Source organism: Littorina saxatilis, linkage group LG6 (assembly GCF_037325665.1).
Source record: "Littorina saxatilis isolate snail1 linkage group LG6, US_GU_Lsax_2.0, whole genome shotgun sequence".
In the NCBI taxonomy this organism is placed as follows: Eukaryota; Metazoa; Mollusca; class Gastropoda; order Littorinimorpha; family Littorinidae; genus Littorina; species Littorina saxatilis.
In genome coordinates, this window is record NC_090250.1 from 48,978,186 (window position 1) to 48,998,185 (window position 20,000).

Sequence of the window (20,000 nt, forward strand, 5' to 3'; positions counted from 1 at the left end):
AGAACGGTGGCCACATGGACAACCGCCCATTTCCGCCCCATGCGCGACAGGGGGTAGATTGGTTACCTCCCTTGTGGCCTCGCGACTTGCCTCCCTTGATGGGCGAGCGCTGTCCTGTTTTTTGTTGCTGTGACATGGTGATCGCGCTTGATGATGCTGTTGTTGTTGGTGGTGGTGGTGTGTGTGCGCGCGCGCGCGTGCGCGCGCGTGTGTGTATGTGTGTATGTGTGTGTGTGTGTGTGTGTGTGTGTGTGTATGTGTGTTTGTGTGTGTGTGTGTGCGCGCGCGCGCGCGTGTGTGTGTGTGTGTGTGTGTGTGTGTGTGTGTGTGCGCGCGTGTGTGTGTGTGATTGGAAACAGCACTTTTTCACCAAATGCAAACCATCAGCAAGCATGCATTCATATTTCAGACACTTTGTTCAGTCATGGCTGCATGGTTACACTAACGCAAAATTAACGACTTGAAACATTAGTTTAATGTTTCACGTGCATTTTCTTAAGGCAATTTGTTCTGTTTGTGCTAAAATCTAACATCCGATATGGCTCTAAGCAGGCAAGAAAGTCTAAACAGGGAAAGACACATTTAAAACTATTGTATTCTTTAAAGTCAGATCCGCCCCTCCCCCCGGCCCTACCTAAATCTATTTAGCTGATTGACCTAATTGCCACTTAAAACAACAACAACAACAATAACAACAAGAACAAGAACAACAAGAACAACAACAACAACAAGAACAACAACAACAACAAGAACAAGAACAACAACAACAACAACAACAATAACAAGAAATTCCTCCGAGGTAGGAAAAAACACCCCCGTCAAAGGGAAATAACCTTCTCAGTTGGTGGCAGTGACTGAGTGAGAATGGTTATTTCCCTTTGACCATTCAGATGTCCCTCTATAAGTCCTTGTATAATTTTAATCCACCAATAGCTCTCTAGCCGTGTGTTTGACTGGTCCCAATTTTTGTGAGGACCGTCTCAGGAATGTATAGAACCTGTTCACCAAGTTTGGTGACGATCGGTCCGTTCATTCTTGAGATCTATATGCGAACACAAACAAACAAACAAACAAACAAACACATCGAGCGAAACCTATACACACCCCTATACCGGGGGTGTAATAACATTATCCTGTACGGGACCCAGCCAGACTGTTGATTGTTAACATGGGTCAAAGTGGAGGGACGCTCAGTCTTATCCTGTATAAAGACCTGCATGAGAAGTTCTGTGACAGTGATCATGATCGCTCACACAAAAAAACAAGTCGCGTAAGGCGAAATTACAACATTTAGTCAAGCTGTCGAACTAACAGAATGAAGCTGAACTCACTGCATTTTTACAGCAAGAGCGTATACTCGTAGCATCGTCAGTCCACCGCTCGATGCACAGGCAGTGAAATTGACAAGAAGAGCGGGGTAGTAGTTGCGCTGAGAAGGATAGCACGCTTTTCTTTATCTCTATTCTTTTTAACTTTCTAAGCGTGTTTTTAATCCAAACATATCACATCTATATGTTTTTGGAATCGGGAACCCACAAGGAATAAGGTGAAATCGATTTCGGAAATTTTATTTTGATAATAATTTTTATATTTTTAATTTTCAGAGCTTGTTTTTAATCCGAATATAACATATTTATATGTTTTTGGAATCAGAAAATGATGAAGAATAAGATAAACGTAAATTTGGATCGTTTTATAAAAAAATATTTTTTTTACAATTTTCAGATTTTTAATGACCAAAGTCATTAATTAAATTTTAAGCCATCAAACTGAAATGCAATACAGAAGTCCGGCCTTCGTCGAAGATTGCTTGGCCAAAATTTCAATCAATTTGATTGAAAAACTGATGAGGGTGTGACAGTGCCGCCTCAACTTTTACAAAAAGCCGGATATGACGTCATCAAAGACATTTATCGAAAAAAAGAAAAACATGTCCGGGGATATCATTCCGTCCAGCAGTTTAGTCTGAATCGCTCTACACACACACACACACACACACACAGGGGCGGGGACGTAGCTCAGTTGGTAGCGCGCTGGCTTTGTAGCCAGTTGATCGCAATCAGCGTGGGTTCGATCCCCACGTTCGGCGAGAGATTTATTTCTCGGAGTCAACTTTGTGCAGACTCTCTTCGGTGTCCGAACACCCCCGTGTGCACACATGCGCACGAAAAAGATCCCACGTTCACAGCGAAAGTCTCAGGGCTTGGAAAACACGAAGACACGCATGCATCATCTCTCGTCTCTGATTATCATGATCGTATTTTCGATACTTTGACGAGACAAACCCAATGCTGGTGTGTCGAAGAAGACAGCCACAGCGGGCTTGTTCGAATCAAAGTATCACACCATATCTTCAGCGTATTACCAATACCTGTCCCAATATAGACCAGTTGGTCTAAGAGGACGTTAAACCCTAATAGTCACACACACACACACATACACCACGACCCTCGTCTCGATTCCCCCCTCTATGTTAAAACATTTAGTCAAAACTTGACTAAATGTAAAAAGGACAGAGAGAATGCTTTATGTCCTACAGGCTAAATATTTCGCCTCTTGAGGACAAGATATGGGTTACTCGTATGATTCGAGTTTTACGCCCTCACGGCTTTTGACGAGATACACAAGTGTATGCGTGTTTAGGTGGTACCAGCCTTCTGCACTTATGGCAGAATGACCGAGGTCTTTTACGTGCCACTGTGGTGACACGGGGGTGGGACATGGCTTCCGTCTCTGGGTCTGCCCGTACAGTCGATCTGTGTCCGTCCCGGCCCGAATTCGAACCTGCGACCTTCCGATCACAAGTCCAGTGCTATACCAACTGAGCTACCGGGCTCCCATCGCTCACAAAAGAGGGAATGTAATTCAAGGAGCAGATTATGCTGGGAACACTACTACTTTAAACAATAACAGCTGGCGATAACAGCTTTAAACAAGAAATCAATCGACATTAGCATGAACACTATTGTAGGAATACAGTTTGACGCCGAAAAAAACACGGCTGTGACATCATGGAGACTGGATTATCTATTTTTATGTTATTTTTATTCAGAAAAAAAGGGAAAAAAAAAAGAAATCAATCAATCAATCAATCAATCAATCAATCAATCAAATAATATTAGGCTTTCTACATAATGCAACCAGGCTGTTGATTGTTGGAATGTGTCCAAGTGGAAGGTTGCTCTGATTGCATGTCAAAGCCTGGACAGACCTGTGGCGGCGAGCAGGATTGTGTACGCGCCAAAGACGGTATCTTAAAGTAATTGTGGTCATAAATTGATTATAAGCGGTGAGTCAAAGTAGTCACATTTCATGTGCATAGACGGTATACAGAAAAGACAAAGCTTTATCCTTTTGCAAAATATATTCATTTATTTATTTACTTTTTATTTTATCTATTCATTTATCTATGATTGATTAATTATTATTGGGGTGAATTCATTTATTGTTGAATAATGAGGGGCGCTTAAGAGAAGCCCTTGCAAAATCAAAGCCAGAGGTGCAAGAACATTTTCTGATTAATTCTTGAACAATTCACAACCTGCAGCAAATACAAAAAGATGAATAAATTATTACAGTGAAAAAAGACGATACTTCAATTGAATTAGATTGAATAAGTACAGGTTGCTTCGCTACACAAATGCAGTAATGCAACAGGTGGGGGTGGGTCGTACCAAAAACGCGGAAACAGAGGAAAGAGGCAAAATAAAACACACATCTTTCTTTCTGAAAAATTGACATTTTTTATCCGGAAATTGCATCATGCGGCGGGTACTGGGGAAGCGTCTGTAACAGACTCTCAATGTTTCGTTTGTGTGTGTGTGTCGGTGTGTGTGTGTGTGTGTGTGTGTGTGTGATGAGAAATCATTAATATTGTCATCATTTTCACGAGTTTTCATTCACAAACACCTGGTAAATAAATCTCATGTTCCCCATGCAATAACTGGAGGTGGTGAATGGGTTTGAGCTTTCATGTGAAACGTGGATTGTCAAAGTAAAAGCCAATCAGGCTGATTGTTTGATGTGTGGAACCATCGTGGCTTTGGATTTGTGTTTCCGATGACAACGATTGTAAGCATTCACTCTCAAAGACCCAATCAATGTTGATAATTACCGCGGCGACTCATGGTCAATTTGCAACTTATCTCTGTAATCGCAAAATCCACAACGAAAAGTCATAAACACTTAAAAGAAAAGAAATATGCTCAACACTTACTGAATTCACAGGTATGATCGCAGCTCTGTACATTTTCAGACTGGAAGAAAAGCGTCAACAAGCTACGTTTGACGTCACATACAAGTTTGACGTGTTATCTCGTGCTACTGTGACGATGCTTTGTGGCCCGGAGTTGGATTCTAAAAATTCGTCTCCCTGTGGGTTATTGTGCATTTTGTTGCACAACCAAAATGATGACAAAACGATGTTTGGTGGCTTGTTGTCAGACCAGCATTTTGTTGTTGGTCCTCGGGGAGCATATCGCCTTTTGTCTCATATTTATCAACCGCGGCCTTCGGCCTTGGTCGATAAAGATGAAACAAAAGACGATATGGTCCCCTTGGACCAACAAAAAAGTTGGTCTGTCAACAACCCACCAAACATCTTATAATGTTATAAACATGTATTTGAAAAAGATGTGCTTGGTGTGTGTTGCAGAAAATGACAGCCGTTACCGACAGGGCTACAATCCGTCCCACTCTTCCTCGGGGCTGCACTTGCTCGGTGAGTACAAAATGCACGTGCGATTCATGTTTACTGTCTTCTTTTCCCTTCCCTTGCCATCGCCCTCTCACCGCTCTGAGGCAGTAGCATTGTCGTTGCCCGTTGTGTTGTCCATTCTTCAGTTGTTTGTCTTTGTAATTGCCCTTAACCACAGGTATATGATCTAAACGTTCCCATCCCTCTTCATTGGCTCTGTCGACGTCCGTTTTTAACCGCTTGCTTCCCTTTATATAATACACGGACCATAGAGCGTCGTCGTCCAAAACTGAATCTTCAAAAACTCCAAAACTGTTTGGAATTCTGGGTAGGGGAACCCTTTCATGCAATGGCGTCAGCGGCTTTTGGCGATTGGTCAATGCATTTCGAAGCCGGACTAAAACTGACATAATGTTGGTCACACTTGAAATGCATGCTACTTGAGACTGCTTTCCAAACTGATACGAAGTGAACGGGAGCATATAGTCAGTTATCAACTGAACTAACCTCGAACAATGTCTGTCAGTGAGATCGACAGAACGTACAGTACGCAAATACGAACCCGGAAACCGACGAGTCGACACATGCTCGAGAACTCACGTGTAATATTTGAAGTTAACATTTTTAGTTTCACCCTGGAAAACTGTTTGCCGGGTTGGCCCAATCGGTAGAGCGTTCATCCACCAATTCTGACCGGCCGGTGGGTGGTTTTTAAAGTCCTATGAAATCAGCGCAAAGCATGCCAGTGCAAAATCTTATAATGCAATAATGTCACACCTTGTAAAACAGAGCAGTTGCTTCATATTTATGAACATATTTTGTTTGCTGGGTAAATATCCTTATAGGCTCAAAATAAATTTGCGTAAAAATGACAAGTTTTTGTACTTTTCTCGGTGATTCATAGAAAGTCCGTTTTGTCCTTGCACGGAGACCTCATTCCTTGTGAAAACACAAAAATGAGTAAGAAAATTAAACAGTAAGTCTATACTATACCTGTCATAAAAAAAAACTAAGCAGACTGATGCGTTTGAGTACAAATCTTTGTGATGAGGCCGTTTTATGTTGAACCAGTTGCATGCCTGGAAAGGCCATTCAATCCCCTATTAACCAGCAAGCGTCTAAACAGTGCAACCTACAATAAGTACAACAAGTGTTGAAGATGAGTATTTTCTAATAGCGGCACTGGTGCTTAAACAACGATTCTGAAACAACAGCGGCGTCAAAAGTTTTCACAATGATGTTAAATATTAATAAATCATTTTGAAAATGACCACTTAGTTGATAGGAAGAAGGTGACGATGACAAAATTACGTCGGACAATCATTCTATGGTAATCAGAGTACCTAAAAATGCTGAGAGCTCAAAACAATTTCATAACTGACACCAATCTCAATCGCCGAAAATAATTCAGCTAAACAAATCTTCAGTCTCTTGGTTTAAACAGTGTTTTATTCCACAATTTACTGGTAAAGTACATAATGAGCATATTTAAAATCAATATCTTGCTCTATTGTATTTCAACCAAAAGAGAGATAAGGAGAGAAACAAACAGACGAACAGACAGACAGACAGACAGACATACAGACAGATAGGGGTGGGGTGGGGTGGGGGGGGGGGGGGGGATATATAAGTACATCGTCTCATTTGACAACATGGCATCAACACAGAAACGCGTTGCCGTTGATAAAATTATTGAACGATTAGGAAGGTTTAATAGTATTCTTTCTCGGTCTCAATCATAGCGAGGCCAGTTTAGTTTTAAATCTTCCGATGTTGATTGGTTAATTTCAGGCCGACAGATTGACTCAATGTTTTGATATTGCTTCACGGGACTTGTTTGTATTGTTTCTTTTTGTTATACTCGTTTTATCAGTCGATATGACTTCACAAATGTTTTCCTAACTGCGCCTTAGGCCAAAAAAAAAAATAGTCTGTTCTCGGTAACCCGACCGACCCTATTTTTTTCGCGCGACCCTAGACTTTTTTTTGGCATTTGGGGAAAAAAAATCAAAATAACGTAAAAATATGGTTTTTTGGGAAAAAAAATAAATAAATAAATCCCGACCTACCGACCCTATTTTTTGGGCCTATGTTACCGTAAACAGACCAATTTTTTTGTTTTGCCTTATCAGAGATAGAAGGACGACAGCGCCTTGTCTCTGAGAACTCAAAATGGGCCCTGGGAGTGATCATGACTGAGGGATATGATGGAGACAGAATGTGCTTGCTAGTGGATATTGCTTTATAATGGGACATGCATGCTCTGAACTTCAGGTCTTTTGAATGTTCACTGTTGTTGGTGCATAAGGTTTTCTCTGCAATCTTTATGCAACAGATGTACTCAAAAACAGTCTCTTGCTTTGCATATCTGTCGTTATTAGGGATTTGATAACTATATCCATGCAGCTTGGTGGATTGCTCGCGCAAGAGGCCCAAGTTGTCGTTCCTGCAAGGCTATGGTTTGAGCCTTCCGACAGAAATAAGTGATTCTAAGGACTGGCTTCAATAGTGCAAACACACCGTGTCTGAATGACTGTTTTTGTATTCGCTCAGAGTAAGATTCGGGTTTCTAGAAATCCAAAAGACAGCCCTTGTTTACACACAAGTCATAGAAGCAACCCTTATTTGGACAAAAACTCCGGAGAAAGTTCAGGCTTTCTACACTTCGAGAAGACAACCCTTGTTTACATTTAAACCATAGAGGCAGAAGCGGCTGCTTAGACAGACAGTCAGACGAACGATGAGAGAGAATTACGAACACAGTACCACCACCAAGAACCTCCTTGATCAGTCCAAACATTTTTCTTTTAAAGGAAAAGCAAGCACGACAACCAATCTTTTTGCAAGCCCCGCCTAAGGAAAGAATACCCCCCCCAAAAAAAAACACAAAAAAATCGGTTCATTCAGGGAAATCCAGGAGATCTGCCATTGCAGAAGAAGAAGCCTTACGTGGCTAAACCAGGCGGTGTGCCTGCCCGGTCTAATTCGACTAACCTTCGCGGCAAACAGCTTGATTGTATTAAAAGAAAATATACAGGCAGGATCGGAGTGATAGATTAGGTGCCACCGTGTCTGCCATCTTACTCCACTCTGATTGAATCAAACACGGCCGGTTCTTTGTTTCTTCCCGTCCTGCAGTCCTCGGCACAGAGAAGGAGTGACCGTTTAATTTTCCTCCTTCAATCTCGGAAGAGTGGCCGGCGGTGCCGCGTCTCGGGACAATTACTCCTGTTTTCCATTGAAAACCACTGGGCCCCCAGATCTGATTAGCGGAATATAAAACTAATATCAATATGTGGGACCTAATTTGCGTCACAGTCTGCGAGTCCGTGTCTTTTCTAACCAGATTAGCGCCATCCCAGAGAGCCTTGGTGCGCAGATAACCCGCGCTGGGCGCTTCTGGCCAGGGCAACGCGCTGTTCCGTTTACGGCAAAATCGATACCAGTCCCGGGTCGGCCTCAGGACGTGTAGATGGCAGCAGAGAGAGAGAGAGAGAGAGAGAGAGAGAGAGAGAGAGAGAGAGAGAGAGAGAGAGAGAGAGAGAGAGAGAGAGAGAGAGAGAGAGACGGAGGGGGGGGGGGGGGGGTTCTCCCAGCTCTGGTGGGGCTGTTGGGACCATAATCTGTACTTACTTGCCTGCTCTGAAATGCTGTTGGTTGCATGACTGTCTCGTAGGTCAACATGCACTCTATTCTTTTTGACTGGTTTAACACATCGCTCCCGTCAGTATATTCCCTTGCAAACTGTAAAACATGCTATTTGTCAACCGTATAATTATGACCGTCTACGATACTTGGAATCCCCCTTAAGAATAATAGGTCCCTTCCTGACCATTAGTACAAATATTTAATAATCCATAGTTTATGTGGATGATTATTATGTGAAAGTGGTTGGTTGGTTTTTGGTTTTTTTAACGCCTCATTGACTAATGCATTATTAAGATGAAAAAATTAAATGATTTTTAAAATGGTTATAAAAAGCACATGTAATTTCAAATCTTGTCCGAAAAAAAAATCTTGATCTCATATCATGTGAAGAAGCACATGCATATCTGATGTAAAATCATGTCATATTTTGGATAGGAAGTACTATTTAGACAATATGTTGGCCGATTATTGTTGTTACTTCTGGCGAAAAGATGACCAAAAGCACCGGATGTTTAAAAATCTTACTTGGAAACGCGGCTGCTTTTTAAATCTGTATATATATATACTTGTTGGAAAAGATTTTTCCGAAACCAAATTTTAGGCAAGCAAAACAGAAATATTCACTAAAGATTACAGATTGAACACAAGAAATGTGTTGATTACGTTGAATATTAATTTTTGTTACCGCCAACACTCTCCGAAGCAATGGCACATTCAGCATCTCTATTCTTTACATGTAATTTATTTGTACATGTAAAAGTAGTGTTTGGAAAGCACAGTTATTCCAAGTGAAACGGTACCTCGTATATAACTAGTCTAATACAGGCGGCAATTCTCGCTCGGTGAACTATTTTCACCTGCATGCGTTTCCTCCTAATAACTTTTTCTCCGCCTGACAGCAGCTGAATTTGTTGGCATTTGCTAGAATCCGGATTCAATTTTATAAACTCTAACGCGTTTCGTCTGCACATCTTTTGCTACCCCGAGCTGAGCACTGGAAAACAATATGACAAATGATGATCGGACTGTTCAACTATTCATTTTGATTTAATCAATTGTCATATTTCTTTCGAGTAGACCATTGTAGGTGCGACTCAAAAGCGGTACTGAGAATTTCCCTTGAGGTCAAAATTGCCGGAAAATGTGTTCTAAAGGGTCTAAATTATTAATTATTATACTAGTAAATAGTGCCCTTTGGAGCCATCCATGGCAAAGTATTCTCTTATATTGGCAGATGGTTCCCTGAGGGATTTTAGACATATTCCATGCGAAATCGTGCGACTAAAATGTCTCCCGCGAAAATCTGTCAGCAGATATAGAATCAATCAATCAATCAATATGAGGCTTATATCGCGCGTATTCCGTGGGTACAGTTCTAAGCGCAGGGATTTAAAAAAAAATTTTTTTATGCAATTTATATCGCGCACATATTCAAGGCGCAGGGATTTATTTATGCCGTGTGAGATGGAATTTTTTTACACAATACATCACGCATTCACATCGGCCAGCAGATCGCAGCCATTTCGGCGCATATCCTACTTTTCACGGCCAGCAGATATAGAAGCGGCTGTGAGTACGGTGGAACCTCCTATTTGAGACTCTACCCTCCTCCCCCCACCCCCCCATCGTCCCCCAAAAATGTAAGACCTCTTGAGACCCATGTTTTATTACACTTTGTCTTCATAACCTCCGTAAATGTAGCCACATGTTAAGACTCCCCTCATTGTTCAAACCTATTTTTTTCCATATTTTCTTCAAAACGAGAGCTAAGTTGTAATTCGCAGTGTATACAGTCTAATCAAGCCGCTTACTTCAAAGGAGAGAGCGCTTCTTGTCATTTTAACTACACAGTCCGGATGTTGTGGGTCGTGGACGACCCATATGGAATTAAAGTAGGCATTTTACTGTGTTAATCCCTATTCGGATGGCGTGGGTCGTGTACGACCCATACTTTTTACGTTGAATCCTTCTTTAGAAAGTATGGGTCGTACACGACCCACATCATCCGGACTGTGTTGTCCAAAGCGTGATCCGGTGAAGGTTAAACATCTTCGTCAAGAGGGACTTTGTTTATAAATTAACTGAAAGTCTACACGGTGATTTCGTGTGTTTAAATAACTTGTCGTGTGTACGTATACTCGACAGAAAAAGCTGTCAAAAGTCCGAAATTCGTACATTTGTGCGATTGTCAATCCATTTCATGTCCACTTTTTAATGTGTCTCCGGTTTGCCGAGCTTTCTGTTTACGGTGACAGCAACAACTTTCTGATACATTGGCAATGTTTTCTGTTGTACAAAATAATACACTGTGCACTACATTACCTCCCTATTCGTATTTATTTAATCAATTTGTCCGCATATATGTATTTGTGTACTTATATAGTCATGTATTAAATAGTATGTTTATTTTAAAAAAAATTCCATTTATATTACTGTTCTGGCAAGCTTTTGTCATAAAAGTGTTAATAACAGAACTCAGTATATAAAGCAAGTATTGCAATGAAAAATGTAGGAAATACAGCATACTGCATTTGTGCGTGATCCCGAAAACAACTAACAGTTTACTGCCCAAGCAAAATGCTTTCAATAATTGCTGTTAATGTTTGCACCAAGTCCTTCCTCCGCATCTCCCCTTTGAACCGCCCCTTCCCCATCCACCCCCTTTGCACTTTCACTTTCACACGTCCACACATAGTGTTCGTCTTAGCCGAAATGTATGGACCTTATTTTCTTTCTCTTCCCCTCCCCCCCCCCCCAAAAAAAAAACACAAAAAAAAACAAAGAAGAAAAATTGTTGATAAAAATCAAGGAGAACGGAGCATCTGGTGCAATCTAAGCCAAGAAACTTCCCCTAATACACCTTCCAAAAAGTAAATTTAAGAAGATAATTTGGACCAAAGCAAGGACAATTGACCGATTTGGTTGAACCTGAGCCAATAAAGTACCCAACAACTCTTTATTTTTTTATTTTTTTATTTTTTAGGCCAGAGGGGGGTTTCCGGAAACCCCGGAACCCCCCCCCCCCCCCCCTGGATCCGCCCTTGATTAGCGGCGTATAGATGTCTCTGTCTGTTTGTCTGTCTGTCTGTTTGTCTGTCTGTTTGTCTGTCTGTTTGTCTGTCTGTTTCTCTGCTCTTTTCTTTTTACTTTATTCTTCTCTGATTTTCTTTCTAAATTCCTTTTCCTGTTTTCTTTCTGTCTCCCCCCCCCCCCCCCCCCTGTTTTCTTTTTTGTAAATGTTGTTTTTAAAAGTGTGTCTGTTACGTTAGCTGTATATATTAACGGGTAACAATTGATTAAGAAATCAATCAAGGAATAACTGAATAGATCAGTTTGAATATACAAGGGAACCAGAAATAATGTGTTTGTTTGTTTGTTTGTTTGTTTGTTTATTAGTTATTGGAGAACGTGGGATTGAAAGTGATGAAAGAAGAGAAAAGGGGTGTGGTTGACAAGATTGACGCTTGCAAATTATGAAGAAACATTCTTCGCATATCACTATGATAAAAGCTGAATTAAATTCACTATTACTCTGAGAGATTGATTGCGGACAACTATCATTCGGTTGTGCCAATATTCGCACCAAGCGACCCCTTTACATTGACCCTCAACTGGAGTATAGTACTTAAACTGTACATTTTCCACATTAAACCACATTTTCTTTTCAATATTTTGCTTAATTATGAAAACGTTTAGAACATGTATGCTTTAAAACACACACAAAACTGGGATGAACTGTTGCTTGAATAATAATAATAATAATAATAATAATAATAATAATAATAATAATAATAATAATAATAATAATAATAATTGTCAGTAAGTACTGGTGTCACATGACTGATGTGAACCAGTTGATTGGCTAATGGCGATGCGCTTAAATCTGTTAGCGCACTCCTGGAGTGCGCTAACTTTTCCACAGAGCGTATTCTTACACCCTTTGCCAAAGCGAGACTGTACTCTCATCCTCAGAATTAATTAATGACATGTAGCTTATATATTCTCCACAATACCAATGATTATGACCATAAATGTCCTGCTTTTCAATTAAAGCAGAAGTGGTTTTTTTCTGACAGATTGCATGCGCCTGTGCCGCCCACAGTTGCACTGATCTAAAAATAGAACCCGCTGTGTCTAATTTTTCAGTTTCGACTTGCGAAGATTCCTCTCATAATTATGCCATGTTGGTGGCATGTACCTTATTATCCACATTACCAAATGATGAGTTAGTATACAATTCCCAGCAGCTAACAGAAAACACAAGTGTTATTCCGATAACGTCGCAGCTAGATCAGCACGTAGCAGACTACACTGAAATACGACTGCATCTGTTCAGTAAATGAATGCTTTCCGTTTATTTTAAGGCAAGAACAATCGGAATCGAAAACGTGTAGGGTTTAGAACGTTCTTACCACATATAAGACTTATTACCAGCCTGCTTTATGTGTGCAGACTCAGTGCAACGGGACGAGCAATTTTTGTTTTTGAAATGAGACTCAGTGCAATAGCCTAGCAGACGACATAAATCCCGCTCAGCAAATTAACATGTTAGGCAAATGTGAACGATAAAACGATGGGGATATAATACGTGTAGGGTTCAGAGCATTCTTACCGTTCATATTTAGTACCAGACTCCCCGATGAGGGAAGATACCACACGAAAAACATGCCACGTTTATTTTGAAAATGGGCTTTCCGTCGACCTTGGCAAGGGGCACAACTCTGCACAGTCAATCTGTCGAAGCTCGATGAAGGTTTCGAACCGCAAATAACTGAAAGCACAGTCCTTTCTCCGAGTTCAAATGAGAGAAAGATCATCACTGTTTAGCTTAACGCTACACTGGAATTTACCAACAGAAATTAAAACAAGAGTTTGCGTGTGATGAAAGCACAACACACGAGACAGCCCACACAAAAGTAGATCTTCTATACGACCTGACCACACAGTTATGCCTATTCAAATGCGCGTAGCAAAATGTGCGTGTTGTATCTTCTTTTTTTCTCTGGCGGTACCGACAATATCGTTATTGAAACAATCCCAGTGCACTAAGGGATTTATAGAGCAAATCTCGAAAATAATTATTGAACTCAGCGCTATGCGCTTCGTTCAATAATGAATTTTCTCGATTTGCTCTATAAATCCCTTAGTGCACTGGGATGTCTCAATAACTTAAATAATAATAATAATAATAATAATAATAATAATAATAATAATAATAATAATAATAATAATAATAATAATAATAATAATAATAATAATAATAATAACCTAACTTTAACAAAAACAAGTTCAGTGTTACTCAATCAGTCAAACTGTTCGGATTTCTCAAAGTTCTTCGCGTGCTTCTGGTATGCTGCTTCTCCAGAATTGTCTCACTCTCTCTCTCTCTCTCTCTCTCTCTCTCTCTCTCTCTCTCTGTCTCTCTCTCTCTGTCTCTCTCTCTCTCTCTCTCTCTCTCTCTCTCTCTCTCTCTCTCTCTCTCTCTCTCTCTCTCTCTCTCTCTCTCTCTCTCTCTCTCCCTGCTTCGTTCCTCGGGGCCAGCAACTAAACAGACCACCCGACCGATCAATAGCGTAAAATCTGTAGACGTTTTTATTTGCTCTTATTACATTTCTCGCCCGACCAGCTTCGGCGAAGGCCGGGCAACGGTTGTCGTTCTTGGGGCGTTGCTCATCCATCATCCGCCTCCCCTCCCTGCGCTAGAGCGTCGGTTGGCCCTCCCCCCGAGGGCCGGCTGTTCTCCCTCCTGGCCTGCCCCCCTCCGACCCCCTGGTCCCGACATGGTCGGCAATCTCGCTTATTTATTTATCCAGCTTTTATCAAATAAATTCTCTTCACAAGGTCTGCTTCTCTTTATTTGGAAACAAGTAACGATTTCTGGGCTTGGCTAAATTAGATCATTGCGCGGGGCTGTATCTGGACTTTTTCACCCACGGTGACAACGCTCCGCTTCCGCCAAGTAGTGCCTGTCTGTAGGTCGTGTGCCGCTGCGTGCTGCTATAGACAGCAGGAATTTGGGATGAGAGTTGGAGAAATAAACTGACACGGTCTAGAGGATGAAGTGGTTTTCTGCACATGACAATCATTCATTTTTAAGCATGCATGGGGTGATATTCAAAGCTGTTTGTTAAATACAGAAGGAACGCAATTATACAGAATGTAAAATAAACAGAATACTACATGTTTTTCTGTGACACAAGGTTTACACAAAAATAATAATATTGACATGCGATCAAAAGAGAGCTTTTCAATATTTGAAAAAGTAACGAGTGTAATCCTGTTAGCACACAGCAAACTACGTAGTGTTTTGTTTATCCTACATTATGTAGTTGTGTACCTGCTGCTTCAAACTTTCCACAGCGTCTTCCAAAACCTCGTGAAATCTGACCTCAAAAGCAGAAAGACGCCACAATAGAAATCCTAGCGTCACGTGGAAGTTGTCAAAATTCTTCTAGAGGATACAGCAAATGCAAAAGTGTTTCGAGAATGAAATTTGTCTCGGTGACTTTCTCATCAAGAGCAGCGGAAAATTAGTTCCCTGCCAAACTAGTTTGACCTGACCTCATTTACATGATATACACACGTGTGAAGAGATGGTGTGTTTTTTAATCACATGGGTGGTCTCTCTCACGTATGAAGCATACATATATTTTAAAACCACTGAACAGACATATCACAATTTTCATTAAAGATAAGTCAGTTATCATTTAAAAAAAAAAAGAAACATTCAGGAAAAAACAAGAAACAAAGAAGAAAGGATATAATGGGAAAGAATCAGACAACGGGTTCAATGGTGGCTGGCAAAAAGAGACTGGACAACCGAAAATAGACCATAAATCTTCTCTGATTTTATGTATTGGTCAGCTACGAAACCCCCTTTGAACTGTTTGACATTTCTTGAAGCTCGCCACTGACATAAACAAATGTTTTTAATTGTTAAGCCTTCACTTTGGACTGTTTCTAAAAAGGACGACTGCCTTTGATACATCCCTACCGGCCGTTGCACAACAAATATTTGAATTTTTCAGAACAGTTCGATGAAGTTGCCCTTGCTTTGCATCCTTATAATCATGAGGTCTATGCACATATGGACTGAATATGGACTGGGTGGCCGAGTGGTAACGCATTTGCGCTCGGAAGCGAGAGGTTGCGTGTTCAGGCCTGGGTCAGGCCGCAATTTTCTCCCCCCTTTCCTAACCTAGGTGGTGGGTTCAAGTGCTAATCTTTCGGATGAGACGAAAAACCGAGGTCCCTTCGTGTACACTACATTGGGGTGTGCACGTTAAAGATCCCACGATTGACAAAAGGGTCTTTCCTGGCAAAATTGTATAGGCATAGATAAAAATGTCCACCAAATACCCGTGTGACTTGGAATAAAGTGTAAAAAAAAATTCCATCTCACACGGCATTAAGTCTCAGGGCTTGGAAACATGAATACACGCATGCAGGAAAAAAAAATGGGTAGCGCCGTATACTGTATGGCAGCTCGCTTTCCCCAGGGAGAAAGCAGCCCGAATTTCTGTGAGGTTACCCTCATGGACTATATAAAATCTTATCCTTATCCTTATCCTTATCCTTACATTGTATCAGTATCACCACTAGAGAATCAGTGTCAAGGATGTTGTTGAGGACCCCTGCTATAAGCTATGAGCTTGTTTTGGGTCCACATCACGGCTGGGCACTTTCAATAGTTTTCGTAACAAACTGCCAAAGCGGATTTTGCGACAACCTGACAAAGACCCTGATTCTATTCGTTTATTTTTTTCTCTCTCAGCCGTTTCCCTTTTTCAGCTGCTTGTATAATGTGGCTTGAATGTTTAAAGTTGTATAATGTGGCTTGAATGTTTAAAGTTGTATAATGTGGCTTGAATGTTTAAAGTTGTATAATGTGGCTTGAATGTTTAAAGTTGTATAATGTGGCTTGAATGTTTAAAGTTGTATAATGTGGCTTCAGTGAATGTTTAAAGTTTTATAATGCACTTGTAGTGAATGGTGTTTACTTTCACTTCTATATGAGGGAGTCTGTCCTGTCTTTTATTTGTTTGTTTGTTTGTTTGTTTGTTTGTTTGTTTGTTTGTTTCTTGGAAGTGACTGTGCGAAGTGTTGCTTCTGTCCATGTGTTCCAGTTTACATTTTACAATCGTTTTCATTTCTTTTTTCCACTACGTTGTTATCGTTGCTGTGTTTGAAGGGGCGGGAGGGGGGGGGAGAAACTAGACCATAGCCAAATGATCCATTTGATTTAAATCTACGAAAACTTCTCAGTAGCTGGCACTAGCTAGCTTCAAAGCAGCGCAGTGCTAAATTTTCACTTTTGTCACGACAGGCTTGCCGTACAAGATGTACCAGCACCACGACAGCTCGGTCAGCCCAGAGAAGCGCAAGCAGAGACGCATCAGGACGACCTTCACCAGCGCCCAGCTGAAGGAGCTGGAGAAGGCGTTCGCCGAGACTCACTACCCCGACATCTACACGCGGGAAGAGATCGCCATGAAGACTGACCTCACTGAGGCCAGAGTGCAGGTATAGGCACATTTTGATCTTGGTTTAAACGGCTATTTCATTATTTGAACTACAACAAGCAGACATGCTCGGGATCACGTTTTAAGTAATTATACACACTCACGATCGTAGTATTCCGCAGTCACACAATGCAATCAAAAACTTTTCAAACATTACCATTACACAGAGAGCCAACACAAACCAAATGTTGGTTTTCTGTGTGTATGCGTTGAAATAGTAGTTACGTTTAAGTGAAAATAATGTATTTTAGCATTTCAGTAAAACGGCCATGTTCAACCGTGTACAAATGCTTGTTCTTTTTTCTTCTTTTTTTTAAATAAAGAGGAACAAAACAAAACAAACAAAAACAAAACAAATCAAACAAAGAAAATGAAACAGCAAATAAAGAAGCAAACACACGATCATTATACAGACACACACAAAAATGAAAATGACTAAAACTGGTGAGATACAAATTTACAATGAAGAATTAAAAAAAAACTAGAATTGTAGGTTATTGGAACGTTTAATTATTGACAAAACAAAACGTTAAACTAACCAAATTGGTAAACACGTTTTGTTTTGTCAATAATTAAACGTTCTAATAACCTACAATTCTTGTTTTTCTTTATTCTGATTTTTTGAACGTTAGCAGTTTATCTTGTTTTTAGGTTTGTACTAAAATAAGATAAACTGAAATAAACTGAATTGTAATTAAAAGTAAAAATCAAATCAATTATAAAATAATTAAAGTAATAAAATAAAATGAAAATAAAACAAAATAGAATAAAATAGAATACAATAAGATATAATAAAATAAAATAAAATACAATACAATACTCAGATAACATAACATGAAATAAAATGGAAAAAAATTATAATCAACACAACAACATCAGCATTGTATTGACTGATTGTCTCTGTCTTCAGGTGTGGTTCCAGAACCGCCGCGCCAAGTTCCGCAAGATGGAACGCATGAAGCAGCAACAGGCCACGGCCTCGCAGACTGCCACCAATACCAAACAGGAAAACACCTCCAACAGTTCCTCCTCCAACAACTCCACGGCCAATAACAACTCCACCAGTAACAACAACAGCAGCAGCAACAGCAACAACAACAACAACGCTTCCAACAACGCCGGCCACGGCATCAACAACAACAACAACGGCAACAATAACAACAACAACAGTATCAACACCAACAAGGAAAAGCCCAAAGTATCAGAGGATCATCATGGTGAGTTGATGATAAAGATAGCGATGATGATGGTACAAATGGTAAGAATTAGATGGCGGCTATATTTTGCTGTGAGCCTAGTTGTTAAAAATTGAGATTATTAAAACTAAGACCTATTGCATAGGTGTGTGTGTGTGTGGGGGGGGGGGAGGTGAGAGAGAGTGAGAGAGAAAGAGAGAGGGGGGAGGGGCAGTTGCAACTAAACGTATTTAACCAATATGTTATAATTATTTGTTTTGTTATTTCTGTTTTCTTGCTTTTTTGTTTGCATGTGTGTATATTTTGTTGTTTATTCGCTTGTTTGTTTGTGTGTTTGTTTGTTTGTTTGTGTGTTTGTTTGTGTGTGCTTGTTTGTTTGTTTGTTTGTTTGTTTGTTTGTTTGTTTACAATGTCTGTCATTTAATCAAAGTGGAAACACATGTCTAATCCTGTGTTTACGTTTGTTCTTGCCAGGACCTCTGAACAATGACGCCAACAAATGGGTGCCCAACAGTCAGCCGGTCAACAAGGGGATCCCGGGGGGCCACGGGGGGCCGGGGGGTATGCCCCCTTCCCTGCACGGACCCTACTCCGCTGTGCTCAACCCCAACGATTACAACTCTCAGGCCGCCCAACTTGACAAGTCTTCCGCACTCACCGCCGGTATGCTGTTTTAGGAACACGTCCAGGATGGTATGCTGGTTAAGGACCACGTCCCTGGTGGTATGCTGTTTTAGGAACACGTCCTAGATGGTATGCTGTTTTAGGAACACGTTCAGGATGGTATGCTGTTTTAGGAACACGTCACTGGTGGTATGCTGTTTTAGGAACACGTCCCTGATGGTATACTGTTTAGGACCACGTCCATGATGGTATGCTGTTTTAGGAACACGTCCCTGATGGTATGCTGTTTTAGGAACACTTCCATGATGGTATGCTGTTTTAGGAACACGTCCCTGGAGGTGTGCTGTTTTAGGAACACGTCCCTGGTGGTATGCTGTTTTGGGAACACGTCCCTGGGGGTATGCTGTTTTAGGACCACGTCCATGACGGTATACTGGTTTATTAACACGTTCCTGATTCTGTGCTGGTTCAGAAATAAATCTCTGCAGTTTGCTGATGATATGCTGCTATAGTAAGATCTGTTTCTGGCATTAAGTGCTAATATTTTGATTTGAGGCGATCAGTTTCTGTCGTCTGCAGAAGTTTGCTGGTTTAGGAACACCTGTTTCTGACGTAAACACAGTGCCGGTATTCCGTTTTAGGACCATTCGTCTCTGCCGTTTGCAGATGTTGCGCAGTTTAGGAATACCTGTTTCTTGCGCTCAGAGCCAGTTGTCTGTTTTAGACCAACGGGCTCTGTCGTTAGTAGTCGGCGTGCCGGTTAAGGAACGTCAGACAGTCTCTAGTAGTAACTCAGTGCTGGTATGAAGTTTTCGGACCAAGTCGTTACAGTTCGCTGATAGTGTGCTGGGTTAAGAGTGATATATTTCCATAAGTCTAGTATTGGTTTTGACGGTTCAGAGCGGAACGTTTCAGGCAGTCACTGTTGGTGTGCTGGTTTCTGGGATTTGCTCGGTTAAAGTCTCTGATACAAAAGTGGTCAAATTCGACCCAAAGTGCAACCGCCTGTAACAGTAAAAAAAAACTACTCCAGGAAGAGCATCTACAGCAAATGCACCCACTCGGGTTGAATGATGACTTATGTGTTCACAGCAATCCCAAAGCAGTATTATATTGTTCATTGTGAATAATAACAATAATTATTATTCATTATGAATACCAGAATTAAATGGCAGAAGAAATGGAAACTTTGACATTTTCTTTTCACTGTCTTCTCTGCCTGCTGTTTATAAGGTTTTTCTTCAGTGCCAAAGTATTTGACAAATACGTACGTGCCAAAGAAACCTGTAAGTATTAATACGCACACACATGTCC

General features: G+C 40.8%; 1 protein-coding gene across 1 annotated transcript in view; it reads left to right on the forward strand.

The window, feature by feature from the left end:
* The window catches only part of LOC138968036 (paired mesoderm homeobox protein 2A-like), a 39,027-nt gene extending 20,288 nt beyond the window's left edge, over nucleotides 1–18,739 (forward strand). Inside the window, exons 2-5 of the mRNA XM_070340598.1 lie at nucleotides 4,655–4,720; nucleotides 16,671–16,867; nucleotides 17,777–18,083; nucleotides 18,537–18,739. Of these exons, the coding sequence (XP_070196699.1) occupies nucleotides 4,655–4,720; nucleotides 16,671–16,867; nucleotides 17,777–18,083; nucleotides 18,537–18,739 (773 nt within the window). The remainder of the gene's footprint in view (nucleotides 1–4,654; nucleotides 4,721–16,670; nucleotides 16,868–17,776; nucleotides 18,084–18,536) is intronic.
* The last annotated feature ends 1,261 nt before the right edge of the window (nucleotides 18,740–20,000 follow it).